Source organism: Pongo abelii, chromosome 9 (genome assembly GCF_028885655.2).
Source record: "Pongo abelii isolate AG06213 chromosome 9, NHGRI_mPonAbe1-v2.0_pri, whole genome shotgun sequence".
NCBI classification, from domain to species: domain Eukaryota; kingdom Metazoa; phylum Chordata; class Mammalia; order Primates; family Hominidae; genus Pongo; species Pongo abelii.
In genome coordinates, this window is record NC_071994.2 from 1,437,842 (window position 1) to 1,464,134 (window position 26,293).

The 26,293-nt window shown below is 54.6% G+C and overlaps 1 protein-coding gene across 1 annotated transcript in view; it reads right to left on the reverse strand.

Annotated features, from left to right (window-relative positions):
- Nucleotides 1–23,808, reverse strand: part of MOB2 (MOB kinase activator 2) — a 70,663-nt gene extending 46,855 nt beyond the window's left edge. Inside the window, exon 1 of the mRNA XM_024255741.3 lies at nucleotides 23,668–23,808. Within this exon, the coding sequence (XP_024111509.1) occupies nucleotides 23,668–23,684 (17 nt within the window). The 5' untranslated portion in view covers nucleotides 23,685–23,808. The remainder of the gene's footprint in view (nucleotides 1–23,667) is intronic.
- Nucleotides 23,809–26,293: the final 2,485 nt, after the last annotated feature.

The following is a 26,293-nucleotide window of genomic DNA, read 5'->3' on the forward strand; positions in this document are numbered from 1 at the left end:
CGAGTGGCCATGGAGAAGCTGAATCTTCTAGCTGTGCAAACGGAAGGTGCCAAGTACTGGCTGCTTTCTAGGTCTCTCTAGGTCTGACTGTCATCGCCCTCCTATCAGCCCCAGGGCAGTACCCAAAACACCCACTGCTCAGTGGTGGCCACATGAATCGGAAGCACGGCATCCTGAGGCCATGGTAAGCAAATCACAGGAGACGGCTGGTAACGAGGACACGAAATATGCTCGGCCTCACCAATAACCAGAGCGGCCCGATGCATGCAAAAACACATGCCACTGATGGAGCGGGGGTCAGGGAAAGACTGGCACCCGCCCTGTAGGGGAAGGGGACAATTAGTGGTGAAATCTATCAGGCCAGAGGGGGAACAGGTGCCCGTTCTCAGACACAAGCACGGGAGAGACGAGCCAGTGCGGGCCCTGCTGCTCAAGCACTGCACGGTAGGGTGGAGTGGACCGCCACAAACAAGCTGAAAGGAGAGAGAAATCAGAGTCCAGTCCTGTTCACAGCAGAGCTGCGTTCAAATGCAGGGCCTGCAGGTGATGCCGTTAGGCAGGATCCAGAACAGAGGAGGAACCCATTTTTGTTTCAGACAAAAAAAGGAAGACAGGCATGTCCCGGTCCAGCACACAGGCCCCTGTGGGGAGGGATGGAGTCTTCAGTGCTACTTTTCATCACTGTAAGGTGAAGCATGTGACTTTACTTTTATAGTCTCTCTTTCAACAATGAAGAAAAACATAACATAAACCAAAAAATAAAACACAGAGCCAGGACAAGCCCCCCCCAGGAGAGTTGGACCGGCGCCCAGCCTCTGTGGCCCCCGTTCCAGGACAACCCCAGGCTCACTGGAGAGGATGCAAAGGGCAGAGAGTGCCCGGGGGCCAGGCCGCCCGGCCCCACCTCCCCGGCCAGCAGCACTCTCCCGCCCTCCAGAGCCACAATGGGTACATGCTGCCCTCATGTGCTGACTCCACCCCTCACCTTCTAGGGTTCAACTCTCTGCCCCTCCTTCTCCACCACCCTCCGCCATGCCACAAACAGCTCTGGCTGAGGCCACCCTCAGCTGGCTGTGTCCTCAATTCCCAACCCTGTAACACAGGGGCAGGCACCTGTGGAGGCTGATGATGGCCTCCCCTGCAGCCACCCGTCACAGCTCCTTCCAGCTCCTTCTCTCTCACACCAGCTCTTCCTGTTGTCACCGCTATTCCCACCTCTGGCTCCCCCAGGCAGCACGCTCAGGGTATACCAGACAGCTCACCTCCAGTTCACTGTGTCCAGAGATGTCTGACACAGGTACCGTGTCTGCCTCTGAGAGGCGCCCCCAACGCCTGCCATCTCTCCAGAGACGATGCCCCACCACAACTGCTCAGGGACACCTGGCCGCCATCTCCACCACCTCCCTCCCCAGAGTGAGGCTTGTCAGTTCCCTCCGTTATCGGCCAGAGCACCCCGGAAGGGGGTCGAGCACAGCTGGGCCAGACGTAACTCCCACCTCTCAGTTCCTCAGGCAGGCTCCTATCACTTTGTCCCTCCATTTTGCCACCTACATAACAGGGTCACGGTAAGCGCCCTGCAGGGTGTGGCGGTGAGCAGGGGACAGTCAGAACTCCAGGGCCTGTCACGCCAGCACCTGTGCCAGCACTGTGCCCACTGTGACTCTGCCTGATGTCGCAGCTATAGGCTTAACTGGCCACATAACCACAGAGAAAGGAGGTGGCTGAGAAACAAGGGTCCGGGGACAGTAGGAAGACGCTGCCTGCTCTGACAGACACGCCCCACCCCACCCCCTGCCCCGATGGAGCCCACCTGGCCATATTTGACAACCCCAGACAGAATGCAGAGGGACGCCGCCCTCCACAGCTCACCTCACAGAGCTCACTTGGAAGGGGACAGGCAGGACCACAAAAGGGTGAAACGCAATGGCCTCTCCCTCCCGTCCTGCTGTGTGGCCACAGCAGTTACTCTGCAGAGCCGCCAGTACAACAGCCAAGACATGGGAAAACCTCAACGCCCAATGATGGATCAAGGGACGGGGAAAGTGTGGTGCACACGCTCCGTGGTGACCTCCGCGAGACTGGCCTGCGCGCAGGGATGGCTTCACGCGTGTGACAGCAGGGGAGCAGGACCTCCGGGCCAGACAAGCCTGCGGGGAGCTGGGCCCCCGTGGTCCCTGGAGCCGCCTGCCTAGGGCTCGTCTGTACAGCCAGCTGGGCCACCCTTCGTCTCTGCAGCAATGGTTCCGGGTGGAGCCCAAGAACGTGCATTTCTAACAAGGTCCCAAGCAACCCACTGTTAAATCAAGTTTCACCTACAGCTGCCTCCTTACGTATTTTAAGTTCCACCTAAAGGTTTCTTTGTACATCGTGAACTATGACAAGTACAAGTGTAAACAGATAATAGCCTATACTTGTGCCAATCACCAAGTTTTGGCCAATCATATGTAGCTAACTGTTCGAGCTGTGTTCAAATAACGCAAATGCCGAGCGTAACCAATTGGCTGTTTCTATGTCTTACTTCTGTTTTCCGTAGGTCACTTTCCTTTTCCATAAATCTTCCCCCACAGGGCTGCTCTGGAGTCTATGAGTCTACTCTGGCTCAAGAGGCTGTCAATCCAAGAATCGTTTGTTGTTCAATTAAAGACCTTTACATTAAGTTTTTCTTTTATCACTGCCCTTGCTGGTGCCCACACCCCACCTGGGGAACCATTGCCCTATGGCTCCAGGCACACACCTGGACTCTCTGCACCTCCATTCTGGGGCAGAGATGCAGTGGGGACCAAGTGGGGCCGTGTGCACCCAGTTCTCAGCGGCACGGGGCCGGCACGCAGCAGACTCCCCTTGAGGGTGAGTGACTGTAGCAGAGGGGCTTCAATGCATGCTCTGCAGGGTCCTCCACACACACCCAGCACACATCCATCCACTGGACACCTGCCCCAGGACTGCCCTGGGACACCGAACCCAAGAACTCACTGCCCCTGCCTCCCAGGGAAGGCCAGCAAGTGAAGGAACGAAGGCCAGGACGGAAAGGAACAACAGATGTTTCTAGCAAATGCTACCGTGGACAGAAACCCAGCATGCTACAGGGGAGCAGGAGGCTGGGGTGTGAATCTGGGTCATTTCTGGGCAGCCCCTGGCCACCCGGGCAGAAGCACAGAAAACAGACTGCGGTGCTGACCAGAGATACAGGACACGGAACAGAGCAGTAAGCTATACACCAGTGAGGATGGCGAGTGCTGGAAACCTGGAGGCATTCTAGTTGTCACCACAAGGGGGGACACCAGGAAGAGCGTGTCCACAATAACACACAGTGGGCTTTATAAGAAGTTACCCCGAAATCAGGTGTTCAGGATAAGGCTGTGCTGGAAAAGGAAGCTCAGATGGAATCAAGAGTGTCCAGAAATCACCAGCTGCCTCACTTGACACAAGCTGTCTGCTCAACAGACTTCAGAATTCCCAACCTCATAATTAGTCAAAAGGGATTTTAATGCATCCATTCAGTAATATGAAATCAAGAACTATGATTGCAAAGGAGACTGAATGTTCCTTTTAAACAACGTAAAACTAAATACTATTGAATCAGTGGAGAAATGAAAAACAGAGTCTTGCTAATTTTCATTAATGGAGACTGCTTTAAAAGTCTTTCAGTTTATGACCAGCCTAGGCAAGATGGCAAGACTCTGACTCTTTAAAAAAATTTTTTTCAAAATTTGTGGGGCACGGTGGTGTGCACCTGTGGTCCCAGCTACTCAGGAGGCTGAGGCGGGAGGATCTGTTAAGCCCAGGAGGTCAAGGCAGCAGTGAGCTGTGATTGCACCACCGCACTCCAGCCTGGGCGACACAGTGATACCCTGTCTTTAAATAAAAAACAAAAAAACTATTTCGGTAAGAAATCTAGGCTGTAACAAGCCCATGTGGGGACTGCCCACTGCTTCTGCAGCTCACTCTGCTGGCCCGGGGTCAGATCCCCAGCTTCTCAGGGTTGTGTTCTGTTCCCTTTGCTCATCTCTCCTCCAGTCCCCAGGGAAGGACTTGGTCTCCATGGCGTCAAGAACTAGACTGTGAACTTGCACGTCAATAATGAGAGTGAGGCTTCCAGAGAGCAGCCCTGCTTGCTGCCCTGCCCCTCTCAGGCTGCAGCCCAGGGAGATGCCACTGAGACGCTGGTCATCGGGCTAGCCACCCCCGGGCTCCCTCCATCCTCACAGTCCCGCTCTGTGCTGGCAGTTTCCATCGAAGTCCCTCTCCCAATACGCAGCAAGTCTGATCTGCTATCACTCGCTCACACCATGCCTCCATGTCTCCCCCACGTCTCACATAAAGTAACTTCTGAGCCTGTTTCAAAGTTTATCCTGAACAGGGCGGACAGTCTGACCCCTTTGCCATCTCTTTCTGTGTGGGTGCACCCAGGTGTTTCCCTGCAGAAATGCATTCTATTCTATGCCGGGGTGAAGATGCAAGTCACTCTCAAACTGCTGAGAAAAAGACCCGTGTGCATGTACTGAGAGAGAGAAAACAGTAAGGCAGATATGGCAAAAATGCTGACACTGGCCAATCTGGGAGAAGGTATGCAGGAATTATTCACACTACTTTGGCAACTTCTAACTTTGAAATTATGTAAAAATTTAAAAATGTAAACGTCAGAAGCAGCTGGCGCCAGGAGGTGGCAGATACCCCCAAGGGAGCAGCAATGCACCTGACAGCCACTTCTCCACAGCAACGCCAGAAGCCGGAGGTCGGCAGCCTCATGTCGAAAGTGGGCTGAAAGAAAGCCAACCAAGAAAACGACACACAGCGAAAAGCTCTGCCAAGAATGAAGGACAACTGAAGGCATTTTCAGACAGAGACTGAGAGGGCGCCCCCAGCAGAGTCACCTGAAAGAAAATCCAAGAAAGCTCAAGGCTGCAGCATAAGCAGAGGAAAACTGGTCATAGACGCAAAAGGACAAACCCAGAAGGACAAAGGAGGAAGGAGAGGTACAGCCAAAGAGATGGAGCACAAAACCAGCCAACCTAAATAAATACCAGTGTACAAGTAGCATGTGGGGGTCGAAAGTGTACAGAATTTAAAACACAGCAGTAGCATGTGGGGGTCTGAAGTGTACAGAATTTAAAACACAGCAAGTGCTTACAACTCAAGAGGGGAAGTGCCCAGAAGTGGTCTAGTATCTTGGGTACTTCGGGGAGGCGGATAAAGCTGTTAATCAATATCAGACCCTGGAAGTTTAGGGTGTGCTGTAAGAAAACCACTAAAGGAGGGGTGCGCACGGTGGCTCACAGTGTAATCCCAGCACTTTGGAAGGTGAAGGTGGGCGGATGGCTTGAGGCCAGGAGTCTGAGACCACCCTGGACAACATAGTGAGACCCTGTTTCTACAAAAAATAAAATAAAGTACCTAACTTCCAAGGCAATTTGAAAGAAGGATAATTAAAAAATAAAAAGAAGAAATTCAAACAAAGCATGGGAAGATGAGAAGCACAAGCAAGATGGGAGTTAAACACAGCAGCAAGCACACCAGGTGGAAAGGGTTAACAAGGCGACCTGACACCTGCTCTAGTGGCGCGGTGTTCACTAGACATCCGCTATCACGTGCGGTGCATCTAAGGCTTGGGGTTTTCCCGGGCTCACCCCAAGGTAGACGTAGTCAAGGGCTCTTTCTCATGGCTCGGGGCTATTTGCATGTCCTTCTTCATGAGGCATCTGTTCAAGCCTCTGCCCGTCTTCTACGGGACGAGCTGTTTCTTGTTCTTTGGTGGAGCCCGTGGGGATGCCTGGATCTGAGCTCCGGTAAGTTCTAGGTATGGTAAATTCCCCCTGCAAAAGCTTTCTTTTTTTTTGAAACAGAGTCCCGCTCTGTAGCCCAGGCTGGAGTGCAGTGGTGAGATCATGGCTCACCGCAGCCCCGACTTCCTGGGCTCAAGGGATCCTCCCACCTCAGTCCCCCTGAGTAGTGGATGCCACCACATCCAGTTAATTTTTATTTATTTATTTATTTATTTATTTATGAGGTCTCACTATGTTGCCCAGCCTGGTCCTGAACTCCTGGGCTCAAGCAGTCCTCCAGCCTCGGCCCCTCAAAGTACAGGGATTACAGGTGTGAGCCACGGTCCCCGGCCAGCCTTTTCAGTTTTTGAGGAGTATCTTTGATAAACAGAGCTGCTTAATTTTAATGTAAACCAAATTATCTATCTTTTCCTTTATGATGAGTACTTTCTAGTCCTGTTTAAAAAAACTTTTCTTAACCCATGGGTCAAGAATAGCATCTTCCATAACAGTGCTGTTCAAGAGAAATATAACACAAGCCATAATCTGAGCCATGGATGTAATTTTAAATGTTCTAATGGCCCCATTGAAAAGTAAAAGAAACAGCCAAGATTAATTTTATTTAACCCAACAGATATAAAATATTTTCGACTTACGATCAATACAGAAAATACAAGATGCCACTGTATTTTTTTCAGTCTAGTGTATTTTACACTCAGCACATCTCTAGCGCTGCCTAGCTACATGGCTGGAGGCCGTGCTGGACAGCAGTTCCAGAACCTTCTACACTTAGACCTGCATTCTACTGGGCTCAATTATTCTTTGTAGGGTGTGAGGTACAGGCCAAGGTTTTTTAAAATACGGATATCTGGTTGGCCAGCATGACTTATGAAAAAGACTGGCTATCTGTGCCATCTCTTTCTTCCTGTCTTGATCACTCTTGCCAGATTTTCCACTATATTCCTGTTTTCAAAGAATCCAACTCTGGCCTCAATGAGTATATCTGTGGAAGACTGACTTTCTGCTTTGTTAACTTCTACTCCAGCCTCATTTCCCTCCAACCACCGTCTCTGAGCCCAGCTACTGCTCCAAGAGTGACGAGTACCTGAGGGCTGTGAACCGCTCCTGGCTGGCGTGCACCCTGCAAGTCTCAGCATGGCATATTTTTGTTATCTTTCAGCTAAAAAGTATGTTCTAATTTCCATTACAAATTCTTGTTTGTCCCACTGGTTACTTGGAAGTGTGCTTCCTAATTTCTAAATACTAGGAGTATCACTTTGCTGATTTCTAGTTTAACTCCACTTGGGTCAAGAGCACGCTCCAGAGGACTTCAATTCACCGAGATGAGCGGAGGTTTCGGTCAATGTTCCATCAGCGTGTAAAGGGGGCACACAGCCTGTCAGGGGTGGGTTCCCGTGAATCTGGCTTTGAGATCTTCATGCTGATTTGTGAGTACGGCCGAGCTGAGCTGCTGGGACAAAGGCCCACCGTCCCAGGCCCCAAGTCCTTCCCTGGTGTTAGCCCAGGGCAGGGGTCGAACTTCACCCTCCAACACCTTCCTGGGGCCCCGGCCATGGGGCAGCCCTGCATTCTCACCAAGGGCTGTCGGGAGCCGCAGGAAGGCAGGAAGAAGAGGAAGGACAAGCATCTTCCAGACAGTGACTAGAAAGCTCCACCTGCCCCCACCTGTGTCTCAGTCCTGAAGCTCAGGACACAAAGGAGGCTGGAGTTCAAGTGCCTGAGAGCCCACAGCCAGAGAAGCTTGCACGGGGTCAGAAAGACAGACGGGAGTCAGCAGGTCACAGCCCTGTGCCCACAACAGGTGGCGGGAAAGAGGCTCAGAGACCTGACAACAGCCACAACAAGGACATGTGTGCGCACAGGCCAGGTGTCTCGGCAGAACTGCAGACACTGGAGGGCCAGCCAGGCTGAAGCGCACATGGGCCACACAGGGTGGGGCTGGAGAGAGACAGGGGACTTCACCCCACAGGCAGTGGGGGTCCACCAAAGTGCCTTGTATATAGGAGGATGACATGTGGGTCCTCTCAGGTGGCTGTGTGGAGCATGAGTCAAAAATAAGGACATACATCCTCTCCACCGCCAGGTGCCTATGGCTATGAGAGCCTAGGCCTCAGCCCACGGAACCGCGAGCTTGCTTAGGGAATCCAGCAAAACCCTCACAGCCTTCTGGATGGAGCCCCATGGCATGGATGGCGAGGCGTGAGGGGAGGCAGGACGTGGCCTTTCTGAGCAGCAGGCTCGAGGCCCAGGACACACAGGCCACCACCACAACTTCAGGCTCTGTAACAGGGACCTACCCACACAAAAGGTCCTTATCTGAAAGGGCTCCATCCTCACCCTAGAGCCCTCCACATATCATTTTGGGGGACATTTTATTTTATTTTATTTTTTTTTGAGATGGAGTCTTGCTCTTGTCGCCCAGGCTAGAGTGCAGTGGCACATCTTGGCTCACTCCAACTTCTGTCTCCTCGGTTGAAGCGATTCTCTTTCCTCAGCCTCCCGAGTAGCTGGGATTACAGGCACATGCCACCACGCCTGGCTAATTTTTTGTAATTTCAGTAGAGATGGGGTTTCGTCATGTTGGCCAGGCTGGTCTCAAACCCCTGACCTCAGGTGGATCCACCCACCTCGGCCTCCGAAATTGCAGGGATTACAGGCGTGAGCCACCTGGTCCCATTTCATTATTTTGATTAGAAATGAAATGACCTGCCCAGGCGCGGTGGCTCATGCCTATAATCCCAGCACTCTGGGAGGCTGAGGCGGGCGGATCACCTGAGCTGATCCCCAGCCTGCTGGGGAAGGGCAAGGAAGGTGGCCGCAGGCCCCAGCATAGTACAGACTGACGCCCTTGAAGTCCACGCTGCACCGTGGGCCCAGGCAGAACAAGCCTCCCGCCCCGCCCTCACAGAGGTGCCTCGTGGACAGCCACTGCATGATAGCAAGTCCCTGGACCCAGGCCTGTCCAGATCCTCGTGGGAGTGGGATATGAGCTCCACAAAGGTTTCGGGGGGCACCCAGGCCCCAAGTCCCTGTTCCACCACCAGGGCAGCTCAGGAGCCAGGACACTTAGCTAGTGAACCCTGGGACCTGCTGCACTCCTGGGGACACTGCAGAGCTCGGGAGCCGACAAACCACAAATGCTGCTACTTAGAACCTGTGTGTCCAACAAGGAGAAGACAGCAAAGGAGGGAAGACTGCTGGGCAGGAGAGCACCAGAGACACCACCACCCCTACCAAGAAGTCTCTGAGGACAGCTGTGGGCCAGGATCCTGCATCGTTAGCACAGAGCTGCCTTCGGTCTGTCTTGGAGTAAGGGCCTCGGAGAAGCACGGGGTCACAGAAAACAACACTTTTATTTTCACATGAATTATAAATACCCAGGAACTCCCACACAATTCAGCTTGGCCCAGCACTTCTTCAGCCAAAAAGGTAGGAGGCCTTCCCAGCAGGAATAACAGAATGTACTTGAAGATAAAGGTTTTAATGAAAAAGGGTTTCTAAACCTCCTGACAGTGGCCACCTCCAGAAAAGCCCCTGGGTCTTCACGCTGACAGTGCAGGAGTGAATGTCAAAAAGCACTCCCAAGGCAGGGCACAGTGGCTTACGCCTCTGATCCCAGCACTGTGGGAGGCCGAGGTGGGCAGACTGCTTGAGGCCAGGAGTTCAAGACCAGCCTGGCCAACACAGTGAAAACCCATCTCTACTAAAAATAGAAAAATTTGGCCAGGCGTGGGTGTCTCACACCTGTAATGCCAGCACTTTGGGAGGCCAAGGCGGGCGGATCACCTGAGGTCAGGAGTTCGAGACCAGCCTGGCCAACATGGCGAAATCCTGTCTCCACTAAAAATACAAAAATTAGCTAGGCGTGGAGTATGCCTGTAATCCCAGGTACTAGGGAGGCTGAGACAGGAGAATCGCTTGAATTCGGGAGGCGGAGATTGCAGTGAGCCGAGATCGCGACACGGCACTCCAGCCTGGGCAACAAGAGCAAAACTCTATCAAAAAAAAAAAAGAAATTACACTGGCCTGGTGGCATGTGCCTATAATCCCAGCTACTCAGCAGGCTGAGGCATGGGAATCGTTTGAACCGGTGAAGCAAGCGGAGGTTACAGTGAGCCATGATTATGCCACTGCACTCCAGCCTGGATGACAGAGCAAGACCCTGTCTCAGGAAAACAAACAAACAAACAAACAAAAACCTTCCCAAGACCCCAAGCACGAGAGGAAGCAAATCCCTTCTGTGCATCCCAACGCAGAGCTCATCTCAGGAAGCTCTGCGTCCAGGTGTCCAGGAGGCAGCCAGCTGGCCAGGCAGAGGCATACCCTGGGTGGTCAGACCCATCCAGTGACTGCTCCCTGCCCTGGGCATGCCAGGTACAGCAGGGGTACGTGTGGGTCTGTGGAGAAGATGAAGCCCGCCCCGAAGCAGTATTTGTTACACATTTATGAAGGCAAGCAGGACACAGGAAACTGTTCAGCAGAAAACGCTGCTGTCATGAAGGGAGAGATGGCCAGCTTTGGGAAATGAAGGTGCCCACTCTGCTCTCAAGGAAGCAGCAAGCCTCAACTGCACACCCGCCGCACAGCCACCCACCAGCCCTAGGCAGTCTCAGGCCACACATCCCCAGAGGCCCTGTGGCACGAAAAGAGGATCTCTGAGGGCATAACACCCGACACCCCGGGGGGGAGTAAAATCACTTCTGGAGCACAGCCGGGCAGACACCAGGCCTGCACCCCCGTCGGCACTGGCGGTGGTGGTGCCTGTGGACCATCGGCGGCTTTAAGTTCTCTTGGCCGCTCCCGTTCCATCCCCTCTGACAGCTAAGAACAGGCTGAGGGCGGGCGACGGAAGTAGGAATTGGGCGGGAACAGTGGGTGGCAGCGGCCGGGGAGTGGAAACTACAGGTCACACAGTCAACCATGGTTCCCTTGCTCAGAGCCTGTAACTACCGCCGTCCACTGAGCTTCCAAGAGGGCCTCAGACTTCACCTGGGGCTTCCCGAATTCACCTGGTTGTCTGGGAGTACTAGTGTTTCTTGAGAGATGGTGAGAAACGCGGCCCTAAGCCCTCTGCGTGGCCCCGTGCCCACTGCCCTCTCCATGCTCTGAGGAGCCTCAGTGACTAAACGTGGTCCCAACCTGTACCAGGCCACACCAAAGTCCTGAACAGGTCAGTGGTGTCAGGTGCCAGCGTGGCCTGGATTTCTTCCTGACAGAGGAACTAACCAGCGCACAGCTCCAGCCACTCGGAAAGGAGGCAAGTGGGAGGCTGTAAAAGAAAGGGACAGGCCTGGCATGGTGGCTCACGCCTATAATCCCAGCACTTTGGGAGGCCAAGGCGGGTGGATCACAAGGTCAGGAGTTCAAGATCAGCCTGACCAACCTGGTGAAATCCCGTCTCTACTAAAAATACAAAAAAAAAAAAAAAAGTTGTGGTGGCGGGCGCCTGTTAATCCTAGCTACTGGGGAGGCTAAGGCAGGAGAAATGCTTGAACCCAGGAGGCAGAGGTTGCAGTGAGCTGAGATCGCGCCACTGCACTCCAGCCTGGGCAACAGAGCGAGACTCCATCTCAAAAAATAAAAATAAAAAATAAAAAGTAAGGGATGGTGAAAAGAAGAGCATCCCTCAGGCGCCAGCCAAGGGCAGGAACGGGCCCAGGGCCAGCAGGTGCCCAAGGCTTCCTGGCACTCGCCCTCCCAGGCTGCCCCCTGGCCCCCAGCTCCCCCAGCCCCCGGCTCTCCCTGGCCCTCTGGTCTGGCTTCCAGTGTACCTGTCCTCTGCCCCTCTGCAGCCCAGGGGAGTCGTGGAGACACTGCCTCAGGCTCCAGCACTTCCCATCATTTCTGCTTGGGCTTTTACTTGTCTCTTTAGGAACAAGCTCTAAAATCTTAACACTCAAGATTAATACCCTTAAAGAGAACCCATGCCAGTCATAAGAAAACTGGACCAGTTCAAGACAAAGTAGGCAAAGACCAAGCAGATAATGGCATGGCCCACTGTGCACAGAAGCATCGGCCATACCAGCCCTCCTGCAGGAAACACGGACTAAACCTTGGCACCGCTCTCTGCCTGTCAACGTGGCAAAGATCTTCTTCAGAAAAGACCAACACAAGTGGCGGGCACCGACCTGTGGAAACACCAGCACTGGCCCCACGCTCCCTTCCCAGGGACTCAGGAAGCATCACACAGCCTGGGAACGTCCCCATTCCCACCGGCAGGGGAGCAGTGGACAACTCCCCTGGGTAGCAAGAGTCCCACTACAGAGTGAGGCCAGTTTCAATGTCAAGTACAGACTATCGCTGGGTGGTAGGAGGATTTGCTTTTGATTTTCCAGGTTTTTTTTCCTGTATTTAGTGTCTCTACAATGGACACGTAACACCAAGTCCCAGGTGAGCAGGGATGTGTCCTTCTTCCTAAGGTCCCCCCCAAGCACAAGGAACATAGGACACCAGCAGGGTCCAGTGGGTCCTGGGAAGATTAATGGTTGCTGAGCACAACGACCTGAGGCCAGGCCCTGCGGAGCCAGAGGCAGGTGCGGGTCAGCCCCACCCTCAGCACCACTCCTGGACTCCACCAGCCAGCACTGCCCACTGTTACAAAAGCATCAATCCAGAGGGAGCTGCAGTGACAGGGAAGGGTCCCACTGTCCCTGCCCACGGTTCCCTCCGCCCACCCTGTGGGGCCAGAAACTCTGCTCAGTAAACCCCACCTCCCATGCACCCTTCCTTCCCTGTTGGAGACCACTGGGCCCATGCTGAGGTCCCGTTTGCTGAGTCAGAGAATGGCACTTGGGAAGCCCTATGGGGTCTGTCTTGCTGAGTAGCCAAGGAACCCACCCAGGGCTGGTAAGACCACTGCCAGTGCAGAGAGACATCTGGTGAAGGGGCGTGCAGTTCCTCCACAGAGAAGCCTGACCAAACACGAGAAAGGACAAAAGTCCATAAACAGCGGCTTCTGAAAACACTGTGGACACAGCCACACAGGAGCAGCTTATCTGCTTGTAGCCTGTTTTATACGATTTCTGCCATTTTTGCTAGGGCCAGCTTGCTGCTTGGTAAGTCCCAGGCAGTGTGGCTCGGTGGGTTCTGGGGTGCGCTCCCCATACCTCCCACAACAGTCCAGGCCAGCACTGAGTACCGACACCCCCTCAGACCGGCGACTAGGGCTCAGGAGCTCTTCCTAAATGAGGGGCTGCCTGAGCAGCCTCTCCCTAGAGGCGTCTCCTGGGCCACACTGAAGCCCTGTCACAGTGACACTGGACTGAACCAAGCTGAAAGCTTGGGTGAAGCCACAGAACACGCTGGGCCATGGCCTGCACAGGCCGACGCTCACCTGAGCGGGCGCCACGAAAGCTCAGCAATGGAAACGTGGGCCGTCCAGTGTTGGCTCTGCCTCAGCAGCCCTCGGTGGCACCCGGAGACAGCACCTGCCCCACCTGCACAACCCCATGGCCCACAGTGGTGCCGGGCTGCACGCCCTGGGAGGAAAACTAAATGGCAGGAAGAGGAAGGTAGCACGGGAGGAGGGCCGAGCCCTGCCCAGAAGTTAGAGGGAGAGAGAAAAGGCCTTGGTCTCTGGGGTGACCAGCCAGGGCCTCCTGAAGGAGGCGGGAGGACCAGGGCCTCCTGGAGCCCTCCATCCAGAGGCAGGCTGTCCACTCCTAACCACTCCCCCCCCAGATCCAGGTGGCTCTGTGACTCCCTGACCAACAGAAGGTGGCTGAAAGGATGTATTGTCTTCCAGCCATTTTCACTACGGCTCTCCTGGGATGAAGGCCGTCCCGGCAGAGGCAAAGAGAGGCCACGTGGGGAGCCCTAGAGCCCAAAGTGTGGTCTGGGACCATGAGGTTAGCAGTCTCTTTACAATAACACAAAGGTGACATGTGCCAAAGCCTTGTGGAAGCCACCTGGCCTGTAAAATTACAGCAGGATAAACACAGAACCTGACAGATCCAGCTCTTGAGATTTGCAAAAAGTAAAGCCACTCTATTTATTTGACTCTAGAAGATAATAGGTTTTTTTTTAATTTTAAAAATATTACTTATGTGAAGATATACTGGGTTTTTAATCATTTCTAAATGAATTAAAGTTGTTTTACATTCTCAATTTTAATTTCTAAAAGATGAATATTCATAGCTCAATCATGTAAACTCAATAAGGACTTTTTTTTTTTAATTTTGGAGGCAGGGTCTCACTATCACCGAGACTGGAGTGCAGTGGTGCAGCGCTCACTGCAGCCTTAACCTCTTGGGTTCAAGCAACCCTCCCGCCTCAGCCTCCCAAACAACTGGAACTAGAGGCATACACCATCACATCTGGCTAATTCTTTTTACTTTTTTGTACAGATGGGGTCTCCCTATGTTGCTCAGGCTGGTCCTGAACTCCTAGTCTCAAGAGATCCTCCCACCTTGGCCTCCCAAAGTGCTGGGATTACAGGCAGAAGCCACCATGCCCAGCCTCAACAAGGACTTTAGGGGTCCTGAGAGCAAGAAGTCCAAAAACTCTGCTCTAGGGTGAGGATATAAAACTGTGCCTGGAGAGATCTATGTGGGGGAAACTGTGGCACCCCAGCAGACATCCATGACAGCAAGGCCCCTGAGGGCTGCCAGCCCAGCCACCACGGATGGCAGTACAGGAATAACCTGTGGGGCCAGAGCCCCACCCACCAGCCCACAGATGCGGGAAAGGTGATGAGTCCTCATGTTAGGCCCAGAAGTTCCAGGGTTGGTTACTCAGAAACAGGTGAGCAGGAACCACCTACGGCCAAGCCGGAGGCTGCTGAGCCATGCCCAAGATCAGAGATGCACGCGTCTGGAGCAGCGCCTGACACCTGACCCTGGTGGCTGACCATGCGGCCTGCCTGCCAGTCCTGGGCGTGGGATGCACACCCGCACCCTGGCCCACACACTACCCCTGCCAGGGGCAGAAGAGGGGACCATGAAGTTGTGTGTTTTCTGCTGAGAGCATCCACCAGAGCAGAGCTGCTCAGGAGGGCACATGGTGCTGCAGGCCAAGCACGTCACACGCAGAGCCAAGACCACCTGCTGGGAAGCCCACTGCTGGCAGGGAGCGCAGCCTACGCACAGAATGACGCTCTCATAGTAATACTCCCCACAGAACCCTGCAGGGGTTCATTTTATTCTATATTGTCATCTTTTTTAACATTAAAAACTTGGCTACCAGTGACACTGATTATTTCTTTTAACCCACAATATTCATAAGATGGCTGCCAAATTGTAAGAGCAATCTGACCTGCCACCGAAGCCTCCTGAGCGCAGCCTGAGGTCTCCTTGCTGTTCCGCCCATCCTCAGACTGTCCCCCATGCCCACATGAGCTCAAGGGCTTTGCTGGCACAGCTCTTCAGCTCAGAGGTTATCCAGGTGATACACAGCCAGGCTCACTGGTTCCTGCTCACAGAGGCTTCCCTCCCTGCCCCTTCGTCTATTCAACTGATACAGGAGCTGAGTCACATGCGCTCCTGCTGGCTAAATTTGACACAGCCCATTCATCAAAATATTATTAAAGATGACAATCGACTGAAAAATATTAAATAAAAATCCACGTGTCCGCGGAACCATGAGGGGGAGGAGGCAAAGGCAGACCTTCTGAGACAAAGCACCAGGGAGCCAGGGCTCCCTCCATAGGCCTGCATGGCGAGTCCCCTCCCTCACTTGCACAGGTCTCATCAGCTCAACAGCACCTTCTCAAAGAGGCCTTCTAGAGCCCCTATTCAAACAGCTCTCCCACGCACCCCCTCCAGGCACCCCATCCCACACCTCCTTACTCCCATCCCCCTTGGCACTCCCGCGCGCCCCCTCCAGGCACCCCATCCCACACCTCCTTACTCCCAACCCCCTCAGCAGTGGGGAAGCTGCCCAGGGGTGGCTCCTGTTGCCTCTGTTCACGCGTGTCCAGAGCGCTCAGAGCAGGCTGCGCGCGTGCAGGCCTCCAACAGGAACCTGACTCAACCCAGATTCTCAGGCCCACACTCTTGTATTTCATGACACCGCTGCTATGACAAACGGTCCTGTCACATGTGGCACAAAGAACAGGGCACGCAGCAGAAGGGCAGACGTGCCGGGAGGAGGAACCCAAAGCGGCCGCCCATATAGAGGGCTGGCCGCAGGCTGTGGGGAGAGGCCAGGGCTGTGCACGACAAACTCAACACAGACAAGCCATGCTCACACCAGCAGCTTTCAACCCACACCCGAGCTAATTTTATGCTCCTGGGCTCACGCCCAGGCCTGGCCCCAGGATCAGGCATCCGGCTCCTCAGGGCCACCTGGCACCATCAGGCCTTTCCATGGGCTGAGAAGTCCCAGCAAAGCAGGAGTGAGGAGCTTCCGTAGACGGTGCAGGCCAAACCCCGAGACAACAGCCCCACGTGGGCTCCTGAGATTGTACTGCTGTGGGGATAGGGTCTGCCAACCCACAGCCTGCACAGCCACCATGTCTGGAGGGGAAGAGGCGCTGCTGAAAGGGTGCTTGGAAGAAAAGTCTCCCAACCAGCAAAGGTCATGGGCAAAAGGGAAACAGCATGATGCCTCCGTGCTTTCCAACCCTCCAGCTTGCCTGCTTTCTGCAGGGAAAAGCCACATACCTTTGTGGGAGCTCTTTGCGTCCCCGCCCACCACAGTGAAATGCTCAATGACACAGACCAAAATCACGACCACGCAGGGCAAAAAACAGGAGCTGCGGCACTTAACTCACTCACGTTAACTAACTCACGTTAGCCCCAGGACATCTGCAAACAACTGCAGGGATGAATGAACAGACATTCCAGCCCAGGGAGCCGTGTGCGCTGGCAAAGGAGACCTTCAAAGAGAAGGGAGCCAGGGACAGCAATGTGACTGTGGCCACAGTCCACAGGCCAAGCAGTGCCACAGATCACACGTGGCCTGGAAGCCCTGCCCACCATCTCCTTCTTTTCTCTTTAAGCTTCCCCATTTTATGTTTGTTCCAATTGTTTCTACTTCCGCCGAACACCAATGGGTGTGCCCCAGCCAGGAGAAATCCTGTGCAGAAAAAAAACAAACATGGTGAAGGCAAAGAATGGGAGGCTCTTCTGGCCAAAGACAGACGGGAACAGCACACGCCCTTCCCTTCCAGACAGGTCTAGCACCGGCAGGAGGCTGCACACGCAGTAATCACCACGGAGAAACAAAGGCCACGGCCCTGCGGCTCCCAACCAGCACTCAGTGGCCCTAACAAAAGTTGCAGTGGGCCCTGGTGTTTCTAACCCAGACCGCTGTGTGGACAAAGAAGAAACACTGGGGTGACAGGGGCATGGCACAGGGGTCCTCCCTCAAGGTGGCCTCAACACCCCTCCTCCCATACCAGATGACCGCAGCAGACCACAGCTTCCTCCGGAGAGGGGGTCTGGTGGTACACCAAGCCCCTGCTCAATCTGACAGCAGCACTTGGCAGGCAGACCCCTAGGGAGGCTGGCTTTCCCAGGGCTGGGAAGAGGCCCTCATGAGCCAGGACACAAGGGTGGCACTTGGTGGTGGCAACACTAAAGCAAAGGCCAACACTAAAGCAAAGGTGGGGGCTGCGCTGTCTCAGATACACTCGCGATGAGAAACGCAGCCCTGCTGTCTACCAGCCCCCGACCAGGGGAGGCCGTGGGCAGCTCCCCTGGTGGGCTCACCCCCAGCTTCAAGGACACTTGTGCAAGGGTTCCTAGTAGACGGTCCGAGCAGGAGAAATGGGAAGGGTGTCGCTAGGGGTTTACCGGGAGGCTCATTCTAAAAAGGGCTCCATGTATCCACGACCACTGCTTTTTTTTTTTTTTTTTTTTTTTGAGATGGAGCCTCACTCTGTCACCCAGACTGGAGTGCAGTGGCGCCATCTCCACTTACTGCAACCTCCACGTCCCCGGTTCAAGTGATTTTCCTGCCTTAGCCTTCTGAGCAGCTGGGATTACAGGCACGTGCCACCACGCCTGGCTAATTTTTTGTATTTTCAGTAGAGACGGGGTTTCAGCGTGTTAGCCAGGACGGTCTCAACCTCCTGACCTCGTGATCCGTCCACCTCGGCCTCCCAAACTGCTGGGACTACAGGCGTGAGCCATCGCGCCTGGCCAACCACTGCTCTTTTTAAGGTTGATTTGGAAACAGGAGGGGTGATGGAAAACTTTTTTTTTAAAGAAGAGGACTCTGAATGCAACACCACCCTAGGCAAACACCTCTGAAACCCAGGCCTAAGAGCACCCTGATGGAGCCCTGATGGAAAGAGGCTATTCCTGAAACCAGACCTTCTAGGGCTGCCCACTGGAGATACAGCGGACCTGGGCCAGCCAGCTTCTCCACTCACACCTCCACATGTGCTGCTGCCTCTTCCTGGGCCACCTCCTTCCTCTTTCCCTCTTGGAAAAGCCCTTCACACCTGCTCTAACCGAACCCCCTGCTTTTGGCCGCACTCACCCACTCCTCAATTTTCCTCCTGCCTGGGGCCCTTCTCTACCAGCCTGACAGCTCTAGGAAAGCGGGAATGGCTATGTCTCCATCTCTGGACCTCTGCCCCAGCACAGAGCCTGGTACACGGCAGCCCATGAACTCAGGAACCTGGGGCCCCCGGCTGAGGAACAGGCCCAGCTCACTGTCCTAAAAGTCACGGTCACAAACCGCAGATCAGTGGTGGAAGGAGAGTGGCAGATGCACATCTCCCCAGGACGGAATTGCACTTGGTGATGAAGAGGATGGAGCTGCAGACACACGCAACACCATGGATGGACGTTTGCAACACTGCGCCGCGTGGGCCAGGCACACAGCCCGTGTATTGGGATTCCATTCGCATGAGTCAGCACATCCACACAGATGGCAGGAGACTGGTGGCCACCTCGGGGCTGGAGGTGGGGATGGGGAGCAGTGCCAGTGGACATGAGGCTTCTCTGGGGCATGACAGCAAAGTTCTCAAATTAAACTGTGGTGACGGTTACTCAGCCCTGTAATTTTACCAAAAATTATTTAATTGCAAACTTAAGTTAACTTTATGGTATGTAAATTATACCTCAATGAGGCTGTTAAAAGAACTCTAGAGATTCAAGCAAGTTCAGCCTGGGTGTCCTCACAATCAGAATCAATTGTCAACCACCAGTAACATCCTCCCATGCGGCAAAGAAAAGAAAGAAAAACAAGGTCGTCATCACTCCATCCACATTCCTGCAGAGACACACACTCACGAACTTTTCTCTCGGTCAGAGAGGAGGACCCCTGAAGGCAGCTGGGAGAGTCAAGTTAGTAAGCACAAGCTAGCAGCTCCAAAGAGGCCCTCCCCACTCACCTGCAGTCTGTATTCAATCACCAGCACTGTGGTGCCACAGCCCGAGCCCACTAACCCACAGCTCACCTGCTGCTTGGAGAGTAACCAGGGCACTGGTGTCAAGGCACCGTGCGCCTCAGAAGAAGCCAGGAGAGCCCCAAGGAAGGGTGCCCGAGATACGTGCCCCCCTGCCCTGGCTGTGGCCAGCCGGAGAAGCTGCCTGGAGGAGAGGGGCCTTTCCCCGCAAACTCCACCACACTGGGCCCTGTGCAGGGCCAGCGGGAGGGCGGCTGCATTCCCATCAGTCGGGAGGGGAGGAAGTGTGTTTCCTCTCCTGTATTCCCGGATGCTCAGCTGCTCCTGGGCTGTGCGTTCCGTTGGGTAACACTGACTGCACACACACCTCTTCACAAATGCCTGTTGTCAGTTAAAGACAAGACAAAAGTTTCTCCTAAACTCCGAACACTGTGTGGTAGAGTTCCTCCCTCCCCTAGCCTCCACAGAAACCACCGCAGCTCAAGCTTCTCCTCTCCACCTGCCTACAACTCAGTGGCGAGGGATGACATCCTGTCACTGGCTGCCCAGAATGGAACAGAGCTTGTATACAAAAAGTGGAAACCGTTTTCAAGTTACGAATTACTCTTTGTAAAAGGAAGAAAGAGAGAAAAAAAAAGTTTACAGCTATTTCACCAGCAAACTCACAGCAATACCAAGCAAAGGAAACCTACGAGAAAGAGATGGTGGAGAGCCATGCCTGCAAACCTTCTCCAGAAAAGCCCCAGCCATGCTCATCGTCACCAGTCCTGACGTGCTGGGCTCTGTTCCGGTTTCCCGAGCAGGTTTCCCTGCAGGGCCCCTCTTCCTCAGGGGCGGCTGGGAGCACTGATGATAAGGCTGCTAGAATGCTCAGGCCAGGCTCTTAGCTCTTCTCCCAGTGACAAGGAAGATGTGGCTTTTCACTTGCACATCTACAGAACACTCTTCTGGTGATCAGACGAGAACACAGCAGGCAAAGGCACTGTTTGCTGCTGTCAAGTCCATACTTTGTCATCTGAGATGAACTAATTCAAAGAAATCCTTTCTTTAAAAAAAAAAACTTTTAAAACATAAGAGACCTGTACTCCCAACTACTTGGCTGACAGTGAGTGCTTTGAATTAATTAAAAATATCAAGAAATAGTCAAAAATAACACATTTCCCCAATCCCAGACTGACACCTAGTTGAAGGATTAATGGCCAACGAAAGTGCTGGCAATGACCACACAAAAGCTGCTCAGATAGGAGCAGGCTTCTTCACTCACTGCTGACCCCTCTCCAGTGGCAGAGCCCGATTAAGTGAGCAGTGAACCAGAATGAGAGAGACCTGTGGGTCTCTGCGGCTCGCTCACTCTTCAGCTTTTACAACTTATTTTTATAGTAGATGCTCAATAAACATGTGAAATGAGCAGAGGGAAGGAGAGACAGAGTAGCCCCTGGGCCCTCTCTGATCTGCATCCTTGTATACCAGCTTAAAACAGGCTCTGGAAGAAAAGCAGTACTTGACCACTGAAATGTACCTCTTAAAACAGGAAGCACAGCCAGGCGCGGTGGCTCACGCCTGTAATCCTAGCACTTTGGGAGGCCAAGGTAGGCAGATCACCTGAGGTCAGGAGTTTAAGACCAGCCTGGCCAACATGGTGAAACCCCATCTCTACTAAAATAGAAAAAAATTAGCTGGGTGTGGTGGCAGGCGCCTGTAATCCCAGCGACTCAGGAGGCTGAGACGGGAGAATCACTTGAACCCGGGAAACAGTGGTTGCAGTGAGCCAGCTGAGATCGCACTACTGCACTCCAGCCTGGGCGGCTGAGCGAGACTCCATCTCAAAAAAAAAAAAAAAAAAAAAAAAAAAAGGGAAAGCATATATTTAAGGAATTGTTAAAGAATTCATGATTCACAACATCCAATAGATTTGAAACCACGTATGCTAAGATAACTGCACTCCATCCTAATCCCACTTGAAAATCTCACTGCCCTCTTGGAATTGCCCACTTTTACAGCCAGGCAGCGGCAAACACCCCTTCCCTGGCCAGGGCCCTCTGAGGCAGCAGCTACAAGGTCCTCGTCAGCCTTCCCCTGGCACCCAGACCCAGCCTGGGGCCCATGAGATGAGTGCACCACCATCCTTCCCTGGAGGACTACTTGGTTACTAAAGTCTTAACAAGGGTCACAAGAATCTGCCCCCCAGGCTGGGCGTGGTGGCTCACTTGAGGTCAGGAGTTTGAGACCAGCCTGGCCAACACAGTGAAACCCCGTCTCTACTAAAAACACAAAAATTAGCTGGGCTGGTGGCGCGTGCCTGTAATACCAGCTACTTGAGAGACTGAGACAGGAGAATCACTTGAACCAGAAGGCGGAGATTGTGGTGAGCCGAGAACACGCCACTGCACTCTGGCCTGGGCAACACAGCAAGACTCCATCTCAAAAAAAAAAAAAAAAAAAAGTCTCCCGGAAGCTAGTATTAGTTATTTTCTGAATATTCACAATGATGACAGCAAAATCCACAAAGCATAGACCTCAGTGAGTTTAAAAAGACCCACTGCTGGTCAGCTTCCAGGCACAAAGTACCTGCTACTTATGAATGTACATAGGTAATAATCACACATTCACAAAACGCACTCAGCTGCCTCCTTGGGAACCCGGCTGACTGGGCTGGTCCCGCTGACACGAATCCCTGTGGGTTCAACTCACCCGCTCAAGAGTCTACTTCCCACTCCGAGGCCTGGGTGCTTCCAATGCAGTCCCTCCCAGTAAATGCGGAAAGCAAGCAAGCAAGCGCCTATGATTCAGAATAAAGCAAACACAGCTGTGCGGCCTCAACTCTCAGTGTCCGTGGGTTTCAGAGGCCTTGCATGAAACACCTCTCCACACTAACAGTAGCCAATATTTACCACACGCCAAGCACTGCGCTAAGCCTTTACCTTGGTCTGTCCCTCCACAACCACGCACTGCTAAGCCTTTACCTTGGTCTGTCCCTCCACAACCACGCACTGCAAGTCGTACAGTTTCCGCCTTAGGGGTGATTTTTTTAAAGCAGGTGATTTAAAGAAAGAGGTGAAGTGACCACTCACACAGCTAATAAGCGGCAGGGCTGGAACAGCAGTGTTGCCTCTTCAAGAAGCCATGAGCCGGCCGGGCGCAGTGGCTCACACCTGTAATCCCAGCACTTTGGGAGGCTGAGGCGGGCGGATCACGAGGTCAGGAGTTCAAGACCAACCTGGCCTTGAAACCCCATCTCCACTAAAAATACAAAAATTAGGCGGGCATGGTGGCGGAAGCCTGTAATCCCAGCTACTCAGGAGGCTGAGGCAGGGAACTGCTTGAACCCAGGAGGCGGAGGTTGCAGTGAGCCGAGATCACGCCACTGCACTTCAGCCTGGACGACACAGTGAGACTCTGTCTCAAAAAAAAAAAAAAAAGACATGAGCCCTCCCACCCCATGGCTGGTCCCCCGAGCCATCTGCACAGCTGCCCTGACCCCTGCACTCTGGCTCCAGGCCGCACTGGGCACTTCTGCCGTCTCTTGATTCATCCCATGCTGCTTGTCTTCCCTGGTGTCCTCGTCACTAAAGTCCACGCAATGAGATGCCAAGAACGGTTCTAATTCCTCTCCTTGGTTATCCTGACAACACCCCCCCGACTCCGCGCCCCCACGCCGCCCTTCGACTCCCAAGGGCCTGAGAGACACTGAAACAAAATGTCCATCAAGCCTTTCACCCCACTTTCTGAACTTCGGTGTCTACACAAGTCCTTCCACCGGCCAAAACCAAGAGCAACGGCTCCCCACTCCCACCCCAGGCCCCTGGAATGAGTAAGCGGACTCTGGGCAGGCGCTACAGGAGTAGCTACAGGGACAGGCAGAGATGCGCAAGGACCACGCTGTCGGGTGAAAATGCCTGTCCTTATTGTTCTTCCAAAGGAAAAAAGTTTAAAAAAAAAATCACTATAGCCAGAATAACTGCTGCGGGCAAAGCGGCGACGCTTTAGCTGCTGTACCGCTTCTCCGGTTTCCAGCAAGCTAAACACAGAAGCGGATGGGAGGGGAAGGCGGCCGCGGCTCCCCAGCTAAGAGCGAGCAGTTTCTCCGGCTTCCTTCCTACTCCACCCTCCTGCCCCGGCCGCCCGCGGACCGCAGCAAGATCTGCACCTCGCCGGGACCCTCCGCGGGTCCGCAGCCCGCAACACCCAGTCCTGCTCCCCTCCTTGGCCACAGCCCCGCGAGTACCTCAGGAAACTGGGGGTCTTTCACTTCTTTTTCCTTTTTCTTAAGGAGCTTGTCTCCACCGGTGTTCAAGTTACTTAGTCCAGAAGCGAGCCCCGCGCAGGGAGCGGAGCGGGCAGGGAAACCTGCGAGGCCCCGGCCCACCGACAGCCGGGCGCGAGGGGCGGCCGGGCCAGGCCTCTGACGGGACCAGAACCGGGCTGCCCCCGAGACTCCCGCCCCGGCCCGGCCCGGCCAGCCCAGGACAGGCGCGTCTGCTCCGCCCGCTCCGCCCGGGCCCGATGCCCTTGAGTGGCGGTGCCCGCACTGAGCCCCGCAACTCACCCGCGCCCCGGCCGAGCCCGGCCCGGCCGCAGACTCACCCCATGAGCCAGTCCATGGCTGCGCGGGGCCGCCGCGCCCGCCGCCCGACGCGATCGGCCTCAGCCCCGGCGTCCGGAAGTAAACACTCGCCCGCCCGCTCGCTCCCACACGCGCCGCCCGCCGCCGCCGGAAGTGATGCGCCCGCGCGCCGCCTGCTGGGACACGTAGTCCCGGCCTCGCACCCTGTGCTTCCTGCTCGCCGGGTGTTCCTGGCTCCACGGGCTGTCCCCGCGCACCTGGACTGTCTGCCCACACCCCAGCTGTAATTTCCCCCTTGAGCTCTTTCCGCGCTGTCCCCCACGCCCTGGACGGTTACCTCCCGCCTTTGGCGCTCCCCTTGCTCCAGGACTGTCCCTCATACCCTGGCTGCCCCCTCCCTCCCCGGCCGTCCCCCTGCGCCCCCGGCTGTCCTCTCCCACCTTTGGCCCTCTCCTCGCTCCCTGCGCTGTCCCCGCTCGGTGGGCTGTGTATCACCTCGCTCTTGGCTGTCCCTCCCCCATCCCAGACTGTCCCCTTGAGCCCCTGGGTGTCCCCATGTCCCCTGGGCGTCCCCATGTTCCCTGGGCATCTGACCTCCTAGCCACTCTGTCCTGGGCCCGGCCCACAGCAGTTATTCAGTGACTGCCTGTCACTGAGTGACAGGAAATTCCCATTCTTCCCCCGGGGAAGATGCTCGGAGGAGCACAGAATCAGGACAGGGAGAACGCAGAACCTCGGGGAGAGCGGGGAGGGACTGCTTCCCCCGGCTGAATACAGGGCGGCCGGCGGGGCTGACCCTGGAGGGGGCGAGGCCAGCTGGCCTGATGCGGTCACTTGTCTGAAGCCCAGTGGCTGTGTCACTCCACCATGCTTGTCAGACAAGTGACCGCATCAGGACAGCTGACCTCGCCCCCTCCAGGGTCAGCCCCGCCTGCTGCCCTGTATTCAGCCAGGGGGAAGCGGCCCCTCCCCGCTCTCCCCAGGTCCCCTCCTGCCACCTGGCCTCTCTCCAGGCTCGAGATGCTTAGGTATCAGGCAGGACTCTCAGTTACCATCAAGAGAAAAGCTTAGGTGAAAAGGAATTCATAACAGATCCTGGGTAGCTCACGGCATTGCCCAGAAAGCTCGAGAACTTCTAAGACCGTGCATCTGGGAACGCCTCCAGTCACAGTGGCCTCCGTTCTTAGTCCCTTCTCTCTGGCTTTGCCCCACAGTTGAGACCAACAGGTGAAACTTTTCAACCCCAGACCCCCCCGCCCCACCTCCCCGCAGCAGCAGGAGGCTGCGTGACGTGGTTATGGTCAATGGAGTCAGAACAGAAGTCGGCCAGGGAGGCTTCCCATCCGAATGAGAGGATGACGCCTCCGCAGGGAGGCGGTTTGACTTCTGCTTCTGCACGGGCAGGATACCTGGAGGGCAGGAACCAGGTATTGGGACTGCCTTGGTGGGAGGCATTGACAGAAAACAAGGACCGAGAAGACCGGAAGAGCTTGGGACGTAGATGACTCCAAAAAGCGGCCGCACCAGCCATGGGCTGCCCTTCTCCGGAGCTCTTGATGTGCGGGAAATGCAGACCCGCACTGGAATTTCTGCTGGTCACAGCCAAGCCTCTTCCTGCCTGATGTGTGAGCACAGAACTGGGACAGTAAAGGCGTCACTGCTGCAACCACAGGGCGCCAGCGTCCCGCATCCCTGAGTGCTGGTGCTGGAGATGCCGCCTCCGCCGGCCAAGCGCTGCTGCTGTTGCTGCTGCTGCTAGCATGGGCCGTGCATGCCGCTTTCCGTTCCAAGTTGGGCAGGTGCTGCTGACAGGGAAGCTGAGGGAGTCTGCCTGCACCGCCGCTGGTAGCTTCTCCAATGCAAGGCAGACCCGGCCTCCTGAGGAGGGGTTTCTTCAGGAAGTTAAGGTGCTTAGACGGTGAAGAACGAAACGGCCCACAACAGTCCTTCTATTTCGCTGCTTTGTACAAACACCGTTCTGCCCACACCTCACTTTACTGCCCTCATAGTGCAGCTGAGCCTTGTAGAGGTGAACCCCCACTCCCTCCAGGGCCCAGCCCGCAGCTTATCAGCAACAGCCAGGAGGCTGGGAGGCGTCCACTCTTGCTGCGTCGCTTTCCTGGTTGTAACACTCGTGGGAGAACATTGCAAACTTAACCAGCAAAAGCCACCGGAGATAAAATAGGAAAGACAAAGGAAAGAGGAGGAACACGCATTTAACACACAGCATCTCGGGAAGGAAGAAAAGACAGACACATGTCACCAAGGTCTGACTGTTGAGTCAGAGGTTGCAGTGAGCGGAGACCGTGCCATTGCACTCTAGCCTGGGCAACAAGAGCCAGACTCTGTCTCAAAAAAAAAAAAAAAAAAAAAAAAAAAAAAAGTGACAAATGATAAAACTGCTTGTACTGCAGCCCCAGCTAAACCTTGTTATCAATCTGGGGCACATTTAAAGCTTTTGCGCACTCTTGGGTCTCTTGCTAATTACTTAAGAACAGCACATTCCATAAGCACTGGTCAGAGAGGACAGGTTACCTTACTCGCGTGGCCAAGGTTGATGACTTCCTTCTCCCTGCTTCATGCTCACTTTGCTTTAACGAACCGCTCGCTCGGCTGGCTGCATCTCTTTACCTCGCAGAGTGACCC